The sequence below is a fragment of the Tamandua tetradactyla genome, chromosome 16, assembly GCF_023851605.1.
Source record: "Tamandua tetradactyla isolate mTamTet1 chromosome 16, mTamTet1.pri, whole genome shotgun sequence".
Classification (NCBI taxonomy): domain Eukaryota; kingdom Metazoa; phylum Chordata; class Mammalia; order Pilosa; family Myrmecophagidae; genus Tamandua; species Tamandua tetradactyla.
This window is the reverse complement of record NC_135342.1, coordinates 17,915,487-17,935,211: the sequence shown is the minus strand read 5'-3', so window position 1 is coordinate 17,935,211 and position 19,725 is coordinate 17,915,487. Positions and strand designations below refer to the sequence as shown.

General features: G+C 52.0%; 2 protein-coding genes across 5 annotated transcripts; one reads left to right on the top strand and one right to left on the bottom strand.

The window, feature by feature from the left end:
• Positions 1-363: 363 nt before the first annotated feature.
• On the bottom strand, positions 364-12,097 carry TRAPPC6A (trafficking protein particle complex subunit 6A). Of its 3 annotated transcripts, XM_077131475.1 has the most exons (7): positions 11,589-12,097; positions 3,276-3,343; positions 3,041-3,158; positions 2,450-2,533; positions 2,169-2,262; positions 1,548-1,585; positions 379-472 (listed from the first exon to the last, which is right to left on the bottom strand). In XM_077131475.1, the coding sequence occupies exons 1-7, from the start codon at positions 11,760-11,762 to the stop codon at positions 467-469; spliced, it is 582 nt and encodes a 193-aa protein (XP_076987590.1). In that variant the 5' UTR covers positions 11,763-12,097; the 3' UTR covers positions 379-466. The 3 variants fall into 3 exon arrangements, with proteins under 3 accessions (XP_076987592.1, XP_076987590.1, XP_076987591.1); XM_077131477.1 differs by lacking the exon at positions 1,548-1,585 and having other exon boundaries at positions 364-472; positions 2,155-2,262; positions 11,589-12,096; XM_077131476.1 differs by lacking the exons at positions 379-472; positions 1,548-1,585 and adding an exon at positions 1,208-1,547 and having other exon boundaries at positions 11,589-12,092.
• On the top strand, positions 11,882-18,962 carry BLOC1S3 (biogenesis of lysosomal organelles complex 1 subunit 3). 2 transcript variants are annotated; one of them, XM_077131478.1, is made up of 2 exons: positions 11,882-12,381; positions 12,684-18,962. In XM_077131478.1, the coding sequence occupies exon 2, from the start codon at positions 12,693-12,695 to the stop codon at positions 13,269-13,271; it is 579 nt and encodes a 192-aa protein (XP_076987593.1). In that variant the 5' UTR covers positions 11,882-12,381; positions 12,684-12,692; the 3' UTR covers positions 13,272-18,962. The 2 variants fall into 2 exon arrangements, with proteins under 2 accessions (XP_076987593.1, XP_076987594.1); XM_077131479.1 differs by having other exon boundaries at positions 11,900-12,236; positions 12,684-18,961.
• The last annotated feature ends 763 nt before the right edge of the window (positions 18,963-19,725 follow it).

Below are 19,725 nucleotides of genomic sequence, written 5' to 3'. Positions count from 1 at the left end.
GAGGGTCAGGACAGACAGAAAGCAGCACCCTCCTTCCCTTTCAGAGCCCACCTGGCCCTGTGGGCACCCCCTCCTGTAGTGCTGGGTAAACAAAGCCTGCCCTTGTAGTTAGAGCACCCACCTGGGATGCTCCCACCCCCCCACCCCCCCCCCACATACACACGATCCTTTAGCCCCTTCTCCTGGGAAAGCTTGGCCGCTGTCTTCCGAGTTGGCAGGTGCAGTGGGTCTGAGCTTGAGGCAAGCCTGGGGACCGCCTTCATTACTGGGCCACATGTCTCAAGGGCAGGGCCGGTCACTCCCCCACCCCCCCCCCCGCCCGTGCCCCGTGGACAATTTAGCTGAGTAACTGCGACTCACTGAGGAAGCATCTGCCTGGCGTTCCCGAGTGTCAGGCTCCATGCTCGCAGTGCTAGGCTCCAGAGGGACCCAAGAGGAAGAATGAGGATGTCTCCTTCCCTCCTGTTTAGAGCTGCAGGAGGGCGGGGGTGAGGGATGATTAACCACCTCAGGAGCATTGGCACAGTGCCGAGAGGGGGATGCTGCTGGGGTAGGTAGACCAGGAGTTTGGGGAGTGGGCCAGAGGGTGGAGGGGCACCGGCAGGAAGACCAAGAGTGGAGGTCTGAGGGCTGAGTGGGGTAGATGGGGGGAGCTCAGGCCGCGGGGTGTGTGTGTGTGTGTGTGTGTGTAGCATCTGAAGCAAGGGAATGCTTCTCTGTCTCATTTGGGTCACACCTCCAGCCTCAGCTTGCAGGAACACAGACCCTGGTGGGACACCCCCCTATGCTGTGCATGTACAGGTAGTGGGGAGTGGGGGGCAGCTGAGTCTCATTCTGTTTTCTAGGTGCTTCAGGTGTGTCTGCACGTACGAGGAAGGGATGGGGATGTCTGGCCACCCTGTACTCAGCCTGTGCAGCCCCCTCCCCCACCCAGCCTAGGTCCCCAAGGAGAAGCTCTGTTAGTGCACCTTGCTGGGCAGAGGACAGCCCCAGACTTGTCAGGGCAGAGATGCTGGCGATGCTGCCAGTGCCAGGGCCGCCCTGCCAGGTGTCCGGGGTGGGGGGAGGTGGCAGGCTCAGGGCTCGGGCCCAGGAGTGGGGGGAGGGAGTGGCAGAAGGGGGGACGGCACAGAGGGCGCTCCCCTCCCCCTCCCACAGGACAGTCCTTCACATATGCCCCCATGACCCCAGAACTTCCAGCTCCCTGTCTGCTCCCACACACCTTTATTGAGTCTCTGCACATGGTAGAGGGACTGATCCCAAGGGCCCCTCCACCCAGGAGACCCTTGCTTCCCATGGTACCCCACAGACACCAGCTCCCTGAGCATGTGCAGTGCCCTCAGCAAATGGACACCCACTTTGTTTGTCATCCAAGCCTGGGGGGGATCCCCAGCACAGCCATGGGACCAACCCAACAGCAGAGGTCTGGTCCACCAGCCACCCAGGCCCACCTGGGGTGGGTGAAGGCAGGGGGCAGGGCAGCTGTGTCACCCCACTGGGGTGGCCTGGGGCTCCTCAGGATTTCTGGATCACTACCTGGAACTTACCTGGAAGAGAAAGGCTGGTGTTAGCCTGAGCCTGGGACCTGGTGGGAGAGGTGGGAATCACCAACCAACTCAGACGACCATCCCAGCCCTGTATTGTTGCTGACTGGCCCTGGGCTGGGCCTCAGTTTCCTCACAAGCCAAAGGGGGTGATGCTCCCCGCCTTCCTGGCCCACATCCCAGGCTGAGTAGGTGAGGAGGGGCATGAAGGCCATGCATGTAGGCCACTGGGGAGGGGCCCGGCATGGGCTTCCGAGGCCACTCAGAAGTATGTCACTCAGGCCCTGCCCAGCAGAGCCCTGGGTGCCCCCAGAGAGAGGAGAAAAACCCTGGGGAGGGAGCTTAGCTGCCTCCAGGTCGGAACAGGACTTCAGCTGCTCATCTGGACAGACAGCAAGTCCAGTGGGGCCCGCGGGTGACAGGAGGACACCCCATCAGACAGGCTGCAATTCCCCTGGTGCCCTGAGACCCACCCCTCACTGCCGGCTCCCCTCTGCTGGGTGCATCACTGGGAATCAGGCTGGGGGTGTGATGGGGCCCCGGGCTCAGCAGTCTCGGTCTCAGATCCCCCACCTGTGAAAGGGGGCCGAGCTCCACCCCCTCCCCATACCTGCCGTGACTCACAGGTGGGCAGGGCTGCCACGGAAGCAGTGACCAAGCTCTTGAGACCCAAGGTGATGAGCGCACCACGCAGAAGACCACAGGTGAAGGCCAGGAACTGGGGGAGGGACACAAGGCCACGTGGGAAGGTGCTCAGGACGTGGCCACATCAGGTTCAAGGCTTCACAGTGGATGGCAGTGGGGGAAGAAATCCCTTCTTCAGGGCCCAGGCCTTGGGCCCCCCTCGGCTTGGGGAAAGGCCTGCCTGGGTGGGGGTAGGTAAAGATGGGCAAGCACCCCCATACCTTGGGAGCCTCCTCCAGGTACTGCAGGCCTGAGGCCATCCGGGTGAGGAGGGGGAAGCTGTTGTCCTGCAGGACGTAGGTCCCCTGGGGGCAGAGAGGAGGCCAGTGGGCACTTGGGGGGAGGGGGGAGCTGGGTTGCACAGAGCTGCCCCCTTGGGCTGAGGTCTAGCAGGGCCTGGGTGCTGCTTGATGGGCTGTGGGACCAGCAGGGGTGTGCTGGTCTGGCCCCCTCTGGCTGCCTGCGGTCCCCAACAGGAAACAGTCCCTGCCTTCCAGGAGTGTGGTGGGAAACTGGGCTTAGGAAGTGGCTGTCAGGGTGGGGCACCATGTGGACCTTTAATGGGGAGCACGGGAGGTGGCCGGTGGCCAGAGGAGAGAGGCTTTGTGTCACTGCTGGGGATCCCCTGGGGACTCCTGGGAATCCTGGAAATTGCTGCGAGGCCCTAGGTGCCCCAGTGCCCCACCTCCCAGGTCGGGGTGGGCCTGCTGCCACCCTCCTGCCCGGCTTTCCCCTCCCTGCTCGCTCTTCCCAGTTCCAGCTTCTGCCTTCCTACCAGCAGGGCTGGGGCTGTGGCCAGCCCGGGCACACACCTGGTGGTTTGTGCGGAGGCCATCGATCTGCTTCTGGAACAAAGCCACCCATAGGTCCTTGCACAGGAACTTGAGGGCATCCAGCTCCTCCCTGAAGGCCAGGGTCTCCCGGGGCAGCCTGGTGGGGGGTAGGGGCAGATACTGGGCCAGTCTGAACAAGCGGCGGCCGCTGGTCAGGTGCACAGCCAGGAAGGGACCCTGGTATGTGGGGGAGTCGGGAGGGGCCAGCGCTCACCTCTCACCCAGGGCCTGGCCCACGCGGAAGCCCACGCTCTCCAGGACGGACAGGCTTGTCTTCTGTCCCTAGAAGGCCAGAGAGGAGTCTCAGGGAGGGGGCCCTTGCCCCACTTTCAGCTGGGCATCCCAACATAGCAGCTGCAAGGGGGCTCTAAGACCACCTTCCCTGTCTCTGCCAATTCGAGGGCGAGGAAGCCTAGGAGAGGAAGGGGCTGCCCTGGGTGAGAGGTGATGGCCCCAGAGACTGAAAGTAACTCGCCCCAGGGCTCATCTAGCAAGCAGATGGGTGTGGGGAGAGTCCCACAATGCACCCCGGTAAGGGGACCACAGTCAGCACGGTGCATGTTAAAATGTCAGCCAGGAACTCTGGGAGGGGCGCCCCTGTGTGGGCTCAAACACATGGGAGCTGAGTGGCTGGAGGAAAGACTTTTACATATTTCCTTTATTCTGGTGAGATGGAGAGCACCGAGGGCGGGCAGTCCAGACTGGGAACCTCAGAGATGCCAGGGTGAAAAGTAGGAGCCACTTTTCAGCACACCCAGCAGACCTGAAGTGGGGAAGAGGGAGGAGGCTCACTCCCCTGAAGCATACGCTCAGGGGCCCTCGGGCCCCACGGTCACCACCTTCCACACGGAGTGACTTCAGGCCCCCGCCCCCTACAGGCGTGCGGTCCACAGAGCAGCCTGCACGGTGCCAGTGGGGGTCTCACTTTCCACTCACTGTTCTCTCTGCCCAGCTCCGTGGTCACTAAGGGAAGGGACCGAGGCAGCCCACAATAGGCGGCACGAGGCGCGGCACAATGCACGTAATAAATGGATACTGAACAAAGTCCAGAGCTGAAATTTGATCATATACCATGTGATCTATACAAACCCTCTTGTTTAATTTTAACAGTCCCAGAAGATAGGTTGTCTTTCACCTGGAAACTGGGGCTCTGAAGGGTTAAAACCTGCCTCAGGAACATTTAGGACAGGCTATCTTTCAAACCTGGGCAGGTCTGGCTCCCAAACCCAAATGGTTTCCTCTACACTGTGGTACTGCAGGTGGCCCATGGGTGGATAAGACAGTGCCCACTGCTGCCATGGGCCAAGGCCCACCTGGGGGGCAGCTCTCGGGACAAGAAGGCCTAAGCAGAGGCCACCCACAATTCAAAGCAAGGACCCCGGTGGCCCTCCCTGCCCCCTACCACTCAGGGCCCCTGTGGGAACTGAGCCTGGTGACAATGACACTTCCTGCAGGACCACACAGTGCTCTCTGGTGGTACCAGTCCTGGGCCCTCTGGGCCCCTCAGACCCAGCCGGCCACACAGGAAGTGGGGAGCAGGGAGAGAAGAGGTAGGGGCATGTGGAGGAGCATGGCGGGATGACTCGGGGAGGAGGCAGTCCCCCTCGTGTGTGCCCATCATAGTGGTGCCGCATGGGGGCTAAGTGTGGGGGTTTCATGCTAGCCCACCTTGGTCCAGACTCACCCCTGCCACTGACTAGTTGTGGGATCCAGGGTAGCAGCCTCACTCCCTGGTGCCTCAGTTTCCCAATCTGTTATAAGGAAAATAGCGCTGATGGTAGCCACTCCTTAGGGTCCTTATGAGGATTACAGGAGTTGGTGAATGTAAGCAGAGAGCTCAGGTGGGGCTCAGTGAACGTCAACATCATCAATACTCATGGCCTCTCCAAGTCTCTGCATCTATCAAAGGGGTGACAACCTCCCAGCTGATGGGGGCAGAAATTAATATACCTGGAATGAAACCCCTATAAATGGAGGGACTCTGGCTGTCTGGGAGCTGATGTATTCCAGCACCTGGAATTATACCCAGGAATTATGTCACACACGAGCTTCCTGGTGTGACAGGCAGAACCCAGGACTCACTTGTTCATTCTATAAGTGGTTCTCAGTGTCCCTCAGGGGCAGCAGTGCCCAGGTGACAGGGACAAATGAGGGAGGGCTGGGAGAGAGATATGCGAGGAGCACCTGGGAGCACGGTGCAGGGCCAAGTCACCTCCTCCAGGACGGACCCAGGAGGTGGAGGGGGTGGGCAGCGGCGGGGAGGCAGCCGGCCAGCTGGAGCAGGCAGCTTAGGCCATGCCGGGCTGGGGGCAGCGGTAAGAGGTGGGCAGGGGAGGTGAGGGAACAGAGGCCAGATCATGGGGAAGCTGAGCTGCCTCTCAGCCAGTGGGCAAGTGCAGCCAATATCCTTGCTCAATTCCCAAATGCTGACGGTCTGCTACCCTGCCAGGCCGCGTTCTAAACTCAGGATATGGCAGGGGACAACACAGTTCCTGCCCTGATGGAGCTGAAATTCTAGCGGGGAGGAGGCAAGAAGAAACAGTGTAATTAATGATCTAATGACAGTTCTACTGACTGCTAAGAGGGAGAAATGCCATGCTGTGGGAGTGCTCCCCAGGCCTTCTGGAAGGGGGAATGCTGTGCTGTGGAAGCGCTCCCTGGGATGTGTTCTACAGGGTGGGTGCTCCTCGAGGAAGTGATATGTGTGCTGAATCTGAAGGAAGAGGCGGAGGGAGCGGGATGGGAAGCTACTCCAGGCTTGGAGAGGAGAGAAGGAGCTGGGCCTGCTGAAGGCAGGGAGGACGGCCAGGCTGGACAGGGCTCCAGGGTCAGCTGGGCTCGTCAGCCAGACCAGGGAGTGTGGAGGGAGGGGAGTCCAGAAGAGTTCCAGAAAACTCAGGTTTTCCTTCAGCAAACCTCAGGCTGCCTGGGTTTGAATCCTCCCCCGCAGCACTTGCTACATGCATGGCTTTCAGCACCTTACCTAACAGCCCCATGCTTCAGTTTCCTCATGTGCTCATGGGGCTGAAGGTAGCACCTCTACCCCACAGGGGTGTGCAAGGACCAAATCTGCCTGCAGTCCTTTATAAGGACCCAGCGCACAGCAACAGTGGAACCCATTACTGAAGGTACTGCTAGAGCCTGCTGGCCCTGGCCCTGATGGCTGGGGTGGAGCACTGCGATGAGTGACTAAAGGGGGAAGGACTGGGAGGAGGGAGGAAAGGAGCACAGAAGGTCCCAGGGGAGAAGGGAGGAGAAGCCTGGCCTGCCCCAGCCCAACCCACCTCCTGGGGCTTTGTGGTGGACCCCCGGGGCCCAGTCCTTGCAAAAGCTTTTCAGAGATGAGGGGTTTACTGTTCCAGTGGGAGACGGGACCCTCCGTTCACACAAATCATCCAGAGCCAAGCCCAGAGTCAGTGCAAAGCTGGAGCTCCTGCGCCTGCCTCTGCAGAGTTAACTAAACAACAGACCTGGAGGGAAGGAGATGATGCGGGAGTGGCAGGTGGGTGGGGGGTGGCCCAGGGAAGTTTGATCAGTGTCTGTGCCAATGACACCCACAAAGCAGTATCACTAGGAGGAAGGGATGCTCTGAGACAAGGGAAATCTTTCGGAAATGAAAAAGATGGTGGGCCAGAGCATGTTTTAAATAATGGAGCCAAAATAATATGCAAATCTATAAACCACATAAGGTTTCTAGATTGTCGAGAAAAAACACAAGATAGAAAAAAATGAGAAAAGAGTTATGAGGTACATGGAAGAGACCAGGACGGTCTAACAGTCATCCAGGTACCAAAGGACACACGGGGAATAATGCAGGGGAAGAAATAATCAGGGGAAAACGTCCCAGGCTGCAGGAAGAGTCCAGGGTTCAGACTGCAGAGGTCCCCAGAGTTCCAAGCAGGGTGGATGAAAAGCAAGCCAACCAAACCCACCCTGACACATAAGAAAAAGAACATTCTGGGCTACGGGAGAAGGGGAGGGTGCTCAGCTTCTCCCCTTCGCTTTGGACTGGGAGGAGTGTCTCTCTCCTCAGCAGAGGGTCACTCTGTTCGACCCCCATGTACAAAACCTCTCTGCCGGGACCCAGAGAGGGTACAGCTTGGGTTCTCCCCTTAAGAAAATCAACGAGACTCAGTTTCCCTAAGGTGAGTGGCACCAGGAAACTCAGAGCATCTGTGAACAGAAGGACAGAGAACAGGACTAGTCCAACTCCCACCCTGTTGCCCTGGACTGCCCTCCCTCAGCCCTCCACCCAGGGGAGTCCGAAAGAATCCTTGCCAATGCCATCTCCTACTCCCTAACTCTATGGATGCTTCCCAGCCCCATCACTAATCCAGTCTCATTCTTCCTAAAAACTCCACCTGGCTCCACATCCTTCTGGTAAACCCTTCCATGGCTCCCACCACCTCCGGCTAGAGCCCCGGTTCCTCAGCCTGTGATCTGGCCTCTGGAGGAACCATTCACCACAGCTCCCCTGCCTCAGAGGCACTGCACCCCCTCCAGAGCTCTGCACCCACTGTCCCCCTGCCAGGAATGAGGGCAAGGACTGTATCTCATGGCCGCTTTGTCCACCCCTGGGCACCTAAAGAACCCAGGGCGGGGGGTGAAGATCAGGACTGTTCTCGGCCCCCTCCCCTTCTCCAGGCTCACAGGAAAGGGTGTGAGCTCACTGCACGCGCTCAGAGGAACTCGCTCCTCTGTGTGAAGCCTCCCTTTATCGTCAAAGCTTCCGCTGAGGGTCCTTCCTGCTTTGACCCTTCTGGCTGGCAGTCCATTCAACAATGCAACCTTCCAGCTAGAGGCCCGGCAGCTTACCAGGACTCTCAACCACGGATACTACCCTAGCAGGGAGGGCATGGAAAGCACAAAAGCTATAAACACTGGCTGTGGCTCCCCAGAGCCTGTGCTGTGGAGACAAGGAATGAGCCGCCCTCCCTGTCCTCGAGAGCTGGTAGAGGGAAAGCCATGATGTTGTAGACAGAGCCTGGGGGCTGAGTCCTGGCTTAGACTTCCATCCTCGCTTTGCAGTGTCAGGAAAGGCTCTTCCTCTCTTGAGCCTCAGCTCTTCTTTTGTAAAACGGAGACAACAGCATCAGCACCTCAAAGGACTAAGTCAGGTAAAGTTCTATTCCAGAATATGGAATAAAAATCCAAGAAACAGGAGACCGGTATTTGGTGCAGAGAGAAACTTGTTCGATTGGAAAGAAGGAACAGAGAGAGGAAGAGGAGCCGGAAGAGAGAGAGATGGACCTAGGAGACAACAGAGCAGCTTCCTACCACACGCCACTTGACATGCCACCTGCATAAAGGGGTTCCCCAGGACAAAGGAGGGTGGGAAGACAGCCACAGTTCTCTTCCTTGGCTGCCCAAGGCCCAGACCACATCCCTTTCTAGTTTCCTTGGAATCTCTAGTGTGGGACCTGGGAATCAGAATTCTAGTAGTAGCCAAGAAAGACTGGCTGTTCAAGGTGTGTTCTGAACAGCTCTACGGTGAGCAACCCTGTGTAACCCAGTGTTTCCCACACTCCCTTGACCACAGAAACCCCTTCAAAGCCTTCTGAAGAGTGCCAGGCAAAACACACTGGGAAATGCAAGCAAGTTTATAGCACTGGCCTTGGAGCCACGTGGGAGACCTACTTAAATAGCTGACACTACCACAGGTGAGCAAGGAGCCCTATCCATCAATGCCTTTGTTTCTTCATCTATAAAATGGGGATGCAGCCTGTTTGAGCAGTTGGGGCAATCAAATGAAAGCAGGAGTCTGGCACCTCCATGGGGCCAGGTGCTATTAGTGGTTATAATTATAAATGCACTCCAGCCTCACTCCTCCCACCTGTACTGCACTCATCTTTTTCACTAATCATGTCTGGTGACCTACTGTGTACTAGGATATACAGTGGGGTCAACAAATACCTGGTTCCAGCCCCCACCAGCTCAGTCAGGCAGGGAGCCTGACAGGAATCAAAAGATAATACATTTTCACAAGCAGTGTGGACAACCAAAGCTATAGGCTGAGCCCCCAGTCTTAGGGTTTGTTCATATGAACCTTAATCCCACAAAGGATAGGTCAAGTCTACTTAAAATTTAGGCCTAAGAGTCACCCCCAAGAGAACCTCTTTTGTTGCTCAGATGTGGTCTCTCTCCAGGCAACACAACAAGCAAACTCAACACCCTCCCCCTGTCTATGTGGGACATGACTCCCAGGGGTGTGGACCTTCCTGGCAACGTGGGACAGAAATTCCAGAATGAGCTGAGACTCAGCATCAAGGCATTGAGAAAAACCCTAGAATGAGCTGAAACTCAGCATCAAGGGATTGAGAAAACCTCCTCAACCAAAACGGAGAAGAGTGAAATGAGACCAAGTGTCAATGGCTGAGAGATTCCAAACAGAGTCGAGAGGTTATCCTGGAGGTAACTCTTACGCATTAAGTAGATATCACCTTGTTATTCAAGATGTAATGGAGAGGCTGGAGGGAACTGCCTGAAAATGTAGAGCTGTGTTCCAGTAGCCATGTTTCTTGATGATAATTGAATAATGATATAGCTTTCACAATGTGACTGTGTGATTGTGAAAACCTTGTGTCTGATGCTCCTTTTATCTACCATGTCAACAGACGAGGAGAACATATGGAATAAAAATAAGTAATAGGGGGAACAAATGTTAAAATAAATTTAGTTTGAAATGCTAGTGATAAATGAAAGCGAGGGGTAAGGGGTATGGTATGTATAATCTTTTTTTTTCTATTACTATTTTATTTTTCTGTTGTCTTTTTATTTCTTTTTCTGAATTGATGCAAATGTTCTAAGAAATGATGAATATGCAACTATGTGATGATATTGAGAATTACTGAATATATATGTAGAATGGAATTATATGTTAATGTTTTTGTTTGTTCTTAATTTTTTTAATTAATAAATAAATTTAAAAAAGATAATACAGATACATAATTCTGATAGATATATACGTAATTCTGAGTGTGATGAGGCCTACCAAAGAGAATAAGGAGAGAATGAAGGGTGGGGGGTGTGGGGTGGCTATGAAAATAAAAAGGGGACCCAAACTCAACTGGGGGCTCAGGAAGGAGCAACTGAGCCAAGATCTGAAGGCATACTAGGAGTTAATTCAGTGAAGATGTGATGAGCGCAATAACCAAGATGAGAAAATGAAACTACTACAAGGGCAGAGGAGAGAACAGACCAGGAAACATGTTTAGACAGGAGAATGGGTACCGCCCAGAGATGAGGCTCGATCTGGAGGTAGAGAGAGGAAACAGATGTCAGAAGACTCCTGGATTTCCAGTTTGAAAGCCACGATAGATGGGGTGCTGAGACCTGCAGTACCCTGCCTATATACACATGACAATGCACACTCCCTCTCCCATGCTTTATCTTTCTCACAGCATTTACATGATGTCACATACTTTACTCACTTATTTATCTGTCTCCCCCACCAGAATATAAGTTCCAGGAGGACAAGGATTCTTGTATGGTTCACCGAGGCCTCCCCAGAGCTTACAGCTGGACCTGGCACCTTGCAGATTTTAGTAAAAGTTTGTTGAGTGAATGAACGAACTCAGAAGAAACCCAAGTTCAGGGAAATTAACATGCAACACCCTTACTAATGCTCCCAATCTGGAAAGCAAGCCTAAGCCAATGAAACTGTCTTACAACTAGACAATGATGATCATCACAGTAACCACACCCCTCCCACCCCCATTTATTAAGTACCTACTCTCTGTGATCTCCCACCCCCGCTTTTTCCTTGGTATCAGATTTTATAAAACAGTTCCCAACTTTAAAAGACTCAATATGTTTCGGGCACTGCACTGAATGCTTTAAAGTTTTCCCTTATTTAATCGTCATATGGTCTAAATTCAAAAAGTCAAGCGCATACCTACTTCAGGGCTTTTACAACTGTTTTTCCCCACTTCTGGAATGCTCCTTCCCGTTATCCACCGGGCTTCCTTCCCCCCTTCACCTCCTTAGAAAGGCTTTCCCTGACGCTACAGAAGTTTTTTTTTAACAGAAGTTCTCACTAATTATAATAACTATTATATTTCTATTTACTGTGTGTCTTAGAACAATGCCCGGAATACAGTAGGCCATCGATAAACGTTTGCTGAGTGACTAAACGTCCCACTCCGAGACTTAACTATTGTTACGTCCATTTTACAAAGGAGGAAACGGAGCTATTTCATTGAGTGAATGGCGGGGGCGGAAGTCAACCCAGGCAGAATGCTTCCAACAATAATAAACATCGTAATTACGAATCGCTTACTCTGTGCCAAGCCTCAGGACACGTGTTTTAACCTGAATTATCTCGTTCAATTCTAACAGTAACTCGCGGGGCCGGCGCAGTCGTGACCCCCACTTCACCCAGGACTAAACCACGCGAAGTCGCCCAGGAAGGCAGGGGCGGGGCAGGAGCTCAAACTCCGCCTGCAGACGCGACCTCCGCGCTCCCTAGGGCCTCGATTCGGCCTCCCCGCCGCGGTCCACGCCTATTCCCTTAGGGCCCGGCGCTCACCCCGGGACCGGGGTCGGGGCCGCGCGCCCACAGCTCCGCTACCATTTCCATGTGTAGAAACTCGAACAAGACCGCGTCCGCCATGACAGCCGAGAGTTTCCTGTTCTGATTGGCCTGACTGGGCAGGCCCCGCCTCCGGCATCTCGGTGCGTGCCCGCCTACTCCCGCTTCCATTGGTCTCTTAAACTAGCCACGCTTTCCAGGCCCCGCGCTCATAAGATGCGTTCGCGAGTCTGGAAGTAGAGTTGGGAGGGCCTACTCCTCCTTTCATTGGCCACTCGCTACTGCACGGGACAACCTCTTCCGCCCTTACTCTCCGTCCTTCTCCGGTTTCTGGGTCCTCTAGCATTCTCATTGGTCGAGTCGCTGGCTACGCTTGACATAATTCGTTTCTTTGAACTCCGCGTTCCCCTGCAAAAGTGCTCCTTTGCAGCCACAACCCGGAAGCGCCTGTCCAACCGCTCCCCTATTGGCCGTACCTCTGTTCACGTGACTCTTCTACGCATACGCCCGCAAAGCCCGCGCCAAGGTTTGCTACTTGGTAGGCAGCCGCGAGACTCACGTGACTTGACCGCCAATATCCGCCTTGAAGACGCTGCGCTTGGGCTAGGTAGCGGATACCCACCGTCTCGGAGCTCCCGTGACTCGGTACGGTCTTCGGCGATAGCGCCGCCCCCCTTGGTGCACCCTCCTCAGAGTCCAGCCGTATTGTCACTCTTCGGGTGAGACCCTGGCGGGGGTTCTTGAGCATTTCAGGACCCCGGCTGCTTCCGGCTGAGAGACGGGCTTGCAGGTGTGGCGCGTGTGGCCTCTGCGGGGAGGCAAATTCAGAGAGAGTTCAGGTTGGGCAGCTCTTGATGAAGCTGGGCCTCGGTTTCCTCATCAATGCACTGAAGAGGCTGAGGGCCCCCATCATCACCGGCAGGCATGATGAGCCCCGTTTATCGAAGGGGAAACTGAGGTCCCGACAGGGGAAGTAGCTGGCCCCAAATGACCGAGAGACATTGGAAGGACGGGGAATCCAGAAATTTCGCCTTTTAGCCACCGTGGGGCGCTCGCCTCTCATGGTGTACCTCCGCTCCTCCTGTCTCCTAGCTCCGCGCCATGACATCCCAGGGCCGTCGGCGGAGGGCGCCGCGGAGACCGGAGACGGTGGTGCCGGGGGAGGCGGCCGAGACGGACTCGGAACTCTCGGCGTCCTCGTCGGAGGAGGAGCTGTACCTGGGCCCTTCGGACCCGACGCGCGGCCGCCCCATGGGACTGCGGGTGGTTGGGGAGGCCGCGGAGACCGACTCGGAGCCGGAGCCGGAGCCGACGGCCACGCTGGGGAGCCTGCCGCCACTCGTGGTGCAGCGGGAGCCGGCGGGCGAAGCCTGGGGCGCGGAGGAGACCCCGGCGCCCACGCCGGCGCGCTCGCTGCTGCAGCTCCGGCTGGCCGAGAGTCAGGCGCGGCTGGACCACGACGTGGCGGCCGCCGTGAGCGGCGTATATCGCCGCGCGGGCCGGGACGTGGCCGCCCTAACTGCTCGGCTGGCGGCCGCACAGGCGGCGGGACTGGCTGCTGCCCATAGCGTGCGCCTGGCGCGGGGCGACCTCTGTGCGCTAGCGGAGCGCCTCGACATCGTGGCTGGCTGCTGCCTGCTGCCCGACATCCGCGGCGTGCCGGGAACCGAGCCCGAGTAGGACCCGGGGCCGCGGGCATAGCCCTGACACTTCTCGCCCACTGGACTGTGCCCCACAGGGATAGTCACTGCTGCCTCCCGGACCTGGTGTTGTCCTCCGGGTAGCGCACTACCCGCCCATCCCCAGTCTTGCTGTCATCCTCTGGACTAGCCCTGACCCTTGGGTAGTGTTCTATGCCTAGGTTATGGGTTCACTCCTTGCTGTGTAGCCGGGCCCTGCATTCTGGGTCTGGCCCCTCTCCCTGGTTTGGAGCTTGTCTCTGGGGGCCCCTGGTTTCTAGTAGGTCCTTAATCTGTTTGCACTCCAGGACTCTCCGTGTCCCACCTTGCCCTCCTGCCTTCCTCAGTTTTGGTTTCTGCTCCCAGGGGCGAGTCTGGCTTCTTCCCACTGGAACCTCCAGGATCTGGTTGGGGATACCCTGGCATGCTGGCATTTTCTTCACTCCCTGGGCTGCACCTGGGTTCCTAGCTTTTCTTCAGGTTTTTATCTCCAAGGCTGGATCTTTTGCCCTCAAGGCTTGCCTCCCTGCCCCCCGCCCCCCTTCTCGTTCTAGCCGTGGCTCCTCCTGGCTTATCCTCGTTTTACATAGCTCAACCGCCTCAGCCTGATCTTGTTTTGACTTTGCCCATCCTCCTTATTCCACCTAGGTTATGTGGGCCTTGATGCTTTCTGCACAACCTCACATCATTTTGCAGGTAAAGCCCACATTCATGGCATAGGCTGTGGAGGCCCCGGGATGTTAAAAGGACATGGAGTTCAGGGGCTGGGATTAGCATCTTTTTTTCTGCTCCTGCGAATCTCCTCCCTCACCTGATCCTAGCTCCAGCCCCTTAGCTATGTTCACATTCCTTCTCCCCAGCTTTATATTCTTTTGAAGCTGACATCTGAGTCCCTACACTGGAAAAATGGGAAAGAGTGCTGCCTGGCAGAGACATTAAAACTCAGAAGATTTACAGATGTGGTCAGTCCCCCTGGTCTTCTCCACCGAAGTGGGGCGCGGGTTGGTAGGGGATTTCTTGGGAAATTGGGGTCCCAAGTGAGGGATCCTCTGTACCTAGCCTATTGAAGGCAAGACACTAAATAGCTAGGAAACCAGGGCCCCTACTGTTTTGCTCTGGCTGTATAGCCATGAGTTTAGCACATGTGTATTGGGCACCTGTTCTGTGCTGGATGCTGGGATCCAACTGCCAGTCTCCACCCTCCCAGAGCTTAGCGTCTAGGATGGGGGGAGGGGGACACACACACATATACACATAAAATAGTCTCCTGCAAATAGGTAGATCGAAGAATTATGATTTATAGTTTAGATAGAATCTCTTTGGCACTGTGATTATTATGAAGACTTCATGAGGGTGCCACAGGGACGTTTCTAACGTCTGGGTGGTCAGGCAGCTTCCCTGAGGAAGTGGTAAGTCAGCTTGAGTAGAGCCCTGAAGGTGTTAAATAAGTGAAATAGTGGTATGGATGAGCGTTCCAGGCATGGGGAACAGCATGTGCAAAGGCCGAGTCGGAAGGAAGCACAACCTAGTTAAATAACAAGAAGTTACGACTTCTACTGTCTACCAGGAGTGGGGAGCAGTTGTGGCATGGAATGGCTGTGTGTATAGCCAACCCTGGGCTCTTAAGCCATGAAAAGATTTCTTGATCTTTACTAAACTGTCAGTAAGCAAGAGGTGGCTCTGAGAGTGGTGCGTTAGCCATGTGGTGGCCTCTGAAAAATACCCAGAAAGACAAAACATCCTTTTAAATGTACGGTTGAGGGTGGGCCGTGGTGGCTCAGAAGGCAGAATTCTCGCCTGCCGCCGGAGACCTGGGTTCGATTCCTGGTGCCTGCCCATGCAAAAAGAAAAAAAGTACGGTTGAGCTCAAGAGAAAGCATGAGAAAAGCCCTGGTCCCAAATCATGGAGGTAGCTTCAAACCACAGTTGCTCTGACAGTATTTGACAATACCAGATATCCAGGGCGTACTTTTTTTTTTTTTATCTTAACCAATATGGATTATTATCTCCATTTAGCACCAATATTGACAGGCATATATGCCAGACTTAGTTCTAAGGCTTTACAAATAATCTGTAATTTGTGATTTATAAACCTATTAATTTATTGACATACCTTACAAATTTATTTTACAAAGTCATAAACATTAAAGAATGTTTATGACTTATAGCCTATCCTTATGGATTCCTATGACGTAACTATTCTTCATTTCACGCATGAGGAAGCTGAAATAGCTTGCTTAAGGTCATAGGCTCACTTGGCATGATGTAACAAGGTTGGGCAGATTAAGCGTAGACCCAGCTACTGAGTTATTCTTCCTGTATCAGCCATGTTTCCCTTCATGGTCACAAAGTACCATGTGACATACTCATACCATAGTATTCAAAATCAGGAAGTGAGGGAGGGCATTAGGTTTTAACACCTGCCAGCCGATGGGACAGACTGTTTAGGGAGAAGTAGAAGCCTCCATATAAAAATTGGTGCCTTAACAAACTACAACGTCAGTGAAAGTCTGTGGTAGAAAAAAACCCATTTGCCTAAGGGCACACCTGGGAATCTTGTCCAGCTCGGATTGGGCTCTGGAAGTTTTTTCTAGGAAAACTTTACCTAGAGAATCCATAACCACAGGCCATCATTCAGGCCTCATTGGTTTCATTTTACCCTTCTAGAGTGGTCCAGGAAGTGCCTGCAGAGTGACCACAGGTTAAGATCAATTGAACTTGAGCTTGAAATCTAAAACTGCTAAGTACGAAAGGGGACAAGATGGTGAAATAACTCTGGTTGCTGGCTCTTCCCCAAATTTAACTTTGGTGAAAGAATGAAAGAAAGAAGAAAGCCTGGATCTGCAGACTAATAGAAACTGCTGAGAAATCCCCAGGGATGCAGAGCGATGGTTTGATTCTGTTGGTTTGTGGCAAAGAACCCAAAATTTAGTAGCTTAAGTTGACAAGCATTTGATTATGCCCACAGAGGTGTCTTTTGTTCTTTGTGGTAATGACTAATGTCACTCAGAGGTATTCACCTAGAGAATGTTGAACTGGAAGTCACTGATGGCTTCACTCTAGTGGCAGGGCTGGAATGCCTCCATGTGTCCCCGCATAGCTCAGCTTCCTTCTAGTATAGTGCCTTAAGGGAATCAGACTTCTGATAATGACTGCAAACATGAGGGTTTGTCAGATAAGTCAGAAGCATGGCCTTTAACAGCCTAGATTTGAAAGTCATGCAGCATGATTTCTCCTGCATTCTCTTGGTTCTTAGCAGGTCAGTAAGTCCAGCTAAGAATCAAGGAGAAAGTCATAGAGATTCTTGAGAGTAGGATGTTAGAATCTGTGGACATCTTTTGAAACTACCACAAATATCAGACCTCCCCTACAATCCCTGCGGATGGGAGAAACTCATCAGGGATACACCTGGGTCTGTCTGTCCAGTGAGGAGCTAATGAAAGTAGGTGCAGGTCAACCAGCTGTCCCTGCTTCCTGAGCGTTTCCTACCCCTCCCCTTCTCTCCCCCTAGGGAGAAAGGATGGTCTCCATGCTGCTCCTTTTAAAGAACTTAGGGGGAGTCCTTAGTGGAATTTCCTGGGAGAGTGGCAGCTTGTGGGGGCACACAGGGGACTTCCTTCCCTCCATCACTCCTTCAGTTGACTTCAATTGACAGACATTAGCCAGGCTTGGGTTTCAGCCCCTTTCCTAACACCTCTCACCAGCTAGGGTGTTTGATACTCCAAGGGAACATGTGCTGTAGGATGTAGCGTGTTTCTGTTGCTGCAAAACTGAGTGGCTTCAAACAGCCACTGTTTTATTATAGTCCATCATTTTAAAAACTTACTTTGAAGTAACTATAGATTCACATGAAGTTGCAAAGAAATGTGTAGGGAAGCCCTGTCACTCCTTCCCCATATCAACACCCCAGACAACCACAGTACAGTATCAAAATCGAGAAACTGACATCAGTGCTATTGATACAGTCTATTCGGATTTCACCAGTTTTTGTGCTCATTCCATGTGTGTGTCCATGTGGTTTTCACACATGTAAGCCTTATCTAACCACCACCACAATCAAGATACCCACTCCCCTGCATCTCTAATCCCTGGCTACTACTAATATGTTCTTTTCATAATTATTTTGTTTCATAATTATTCCCTAAATGGAGCCAAATAGCTCATGATTTTATGGGTCAGGAATCCAGGCAGGGCTTGGCTAGAGATTCTCCTTTTCCTTGGCATTGATGGAAATCACTGGGTGGTAATCAACTGCCAGATGGGCTGTGCTGATAGCCTAGGAGGCTTCTCCCACACATCTGGCAGTGACAGCTGGAAAGCTGGGCTCACCTGGGACTGTCAACCAGGCAGTCTGCACACAGCCTCTCCAGAATTGTGGTCTCAAGGAAGTGGGACTTCTTATCTGGTATCTCAGGGCTTCAAGAGTGAGTGTTCCAGCGGACAAGATGGAAGATGCATGGAATTTTATGTTTTAATCTCAGCAGTGATGCACTGTTACTTTCTCCACACTGTATTAGATAAAGCAATCCCAAGTCCACCCAGATTCAAGGAGAGGGGGCATCAGTTCTAACCATCGATGGGAGCAGTATCCCAGACATTGCAGCCATGATTCAAAACCACCACAAAGAAAAGACACAGGTATCTGAAAAATGAACACCACTGTTATAAAATAATGACAATAAACCAAATAAACTATGCTGCAGCAAGAAGAATAGATAGAATCAAATAACTACAAAAATTTCAATGAGCGTTAAACATATCCTCATAAACATAAGGGAGGCTCTCAATAAGATGACGCTAATAGGTAGACATAACAATGAACCAAGTGGAGATATTGAGTGTGTAAAAAGGGATGCAATGGAAGGTATGGAGCATTCAGCAGGATGGAGTCAACAAAAGACTGTGTTTATGAGCTGGAAGATCAATTTAAGAAACTCTACCAGAAGTTAGGAAAAACGAGTAGGAGAACAAAAAGATACAGAAGTATCAAACATCCTGGCTGGTGACAGGTGTTAGGGAAGGGTAAAGGCGATCCTCCTGGATGGAGGCAGGTGCACTGGGGACCAACAAGCTGTGCCCTGAATAATTGATTTTAAATGCGAAGGCAAGACTCATAGGCAGTGGTGGTAAGATCTTGTAACATACCCACCCCTAATATATATATATTCATAAGTGGGGAAATACATACAATATACTTTGCAGGGTGTGGATGAGGTGCCTGATTTTCAATGTTAGGTTAGCCTGCACTGCTCATAAATCCTTTCCTCATCTCATCTATTTGAGTGTGAAAGCTTTTGGAATGTGATACACCAGAAACAGAATGGCTTTTAAGTGAAGGGGATTTATTTATTTTTATTTTTTAAACAATTTTTTGTATAGTATAACATATATACAAAGCAAAGAAATAAAAAAGCAATAGTTTTCAAAGTACTCTTCAACAAATAGTTATAGGACAGAACCCAGAGTTAGTCATGGGTGACCATACGATCCTCTCAGCATTTTCCTTCTAGCTGCTCCAGAATATAGAAGGCTAGAAAGAATAAAAATTTTTTTATTGCCACGATTGACTTTTTTTTTTATTTTTGTGAAAAAAATAACATATATACAAAAAAGCAATAAATTTCAAAGCACAGCACTAAAATTAGTTGTAGAACATACTTCAGAGTTTGACATGGGTTACAGTTTCATAATTTTAGATTTTTACTTCCAGCTGCTCTAAGATACTGGAGACTAAAAGAGATAATTTAATGATTCAGCCATCATATTGATTTGTTAAATCCTACCTTCTCTTTTTATCTCTACCATCACCTTTGATCTTTCTATGCCTTTTTTTTATTAATTAAAAAAAATTAACAACAAACAAAACATTAAGATGTCGTTCCATTCTGTGTATACAATCAGTAATTCTTAATATCATCACAGTTTCATATTATCATTGGAATATTTGCATCGATTTAGAAAAAAATAAAAAGACAACAGAAAAAGAAATAAAACGATAACAGAGAATAAAAGATTATACATACCATACCCCTTATCCCTTGCTTTCATTTACCACTAGCATTTCAAACTAAATTTTTAAACATTTGTTCCCCTATTATTTGTTTTTATTCCATGTGTTCTACTCTTCTGTTGATATAGAAGATAAAAGGAGCATCAGACACAAGGTTTTCACATTCACAGAGTCTCACTGTGAGAGCTGTATCATTGTTCAATCATCATCAAGAAACATGGCTACTGGAACACAGCTCTACATTTTCAGGCAGTTCCTTTCAGCCTCTCCACTACATCTTGAACAACAAGGTGATATCTACTTAATGCGTAAGAATAACCTCCAGGATAACCTCTCGACTCTGGAATCTCTCAGCCATTGACACTTAGTCTCGTTTCACTCTTCTCCCTTTGGTCGAGAAGGTTCTCTCAATCCCTTGATGTTAATTCTCAGCTCATTCTAGGGT

Excerpts from the sequence above, each read along its gene's own strand:
- TRAPPC6A (XM_077131475.1), bottom strand. The coding sequence starts at position 11,762 with ATGGAAGCGGGAGTAGGCGGGCACGCACCGAGATGCCGGAGGCGGGGC. Across the intron at positions 3,159-3,275 it reads GGCCAGGCCCTGGGTGAGAG|GCTGCCCCGGGAGACCCTGG; the intron begins GTGAGCGCTGGC and ends ACCCCCCACCAG. Across the intron at positions 2,534-3,040 it reads GCCTCCGCACAAACCACCAG|GGGACCTACGTCCTGCAGGA; the intron begins GTGTGTGCCCGG and ends CTCTGCCCCCAG.
- BLOC1S3 (XM_077131478.1), top strand. The coding sequence starts at position 12,693 with ATGACATCCCAGGGCCGTCGGCGGAGGGCGCCGCGGAGACCGGAGACG.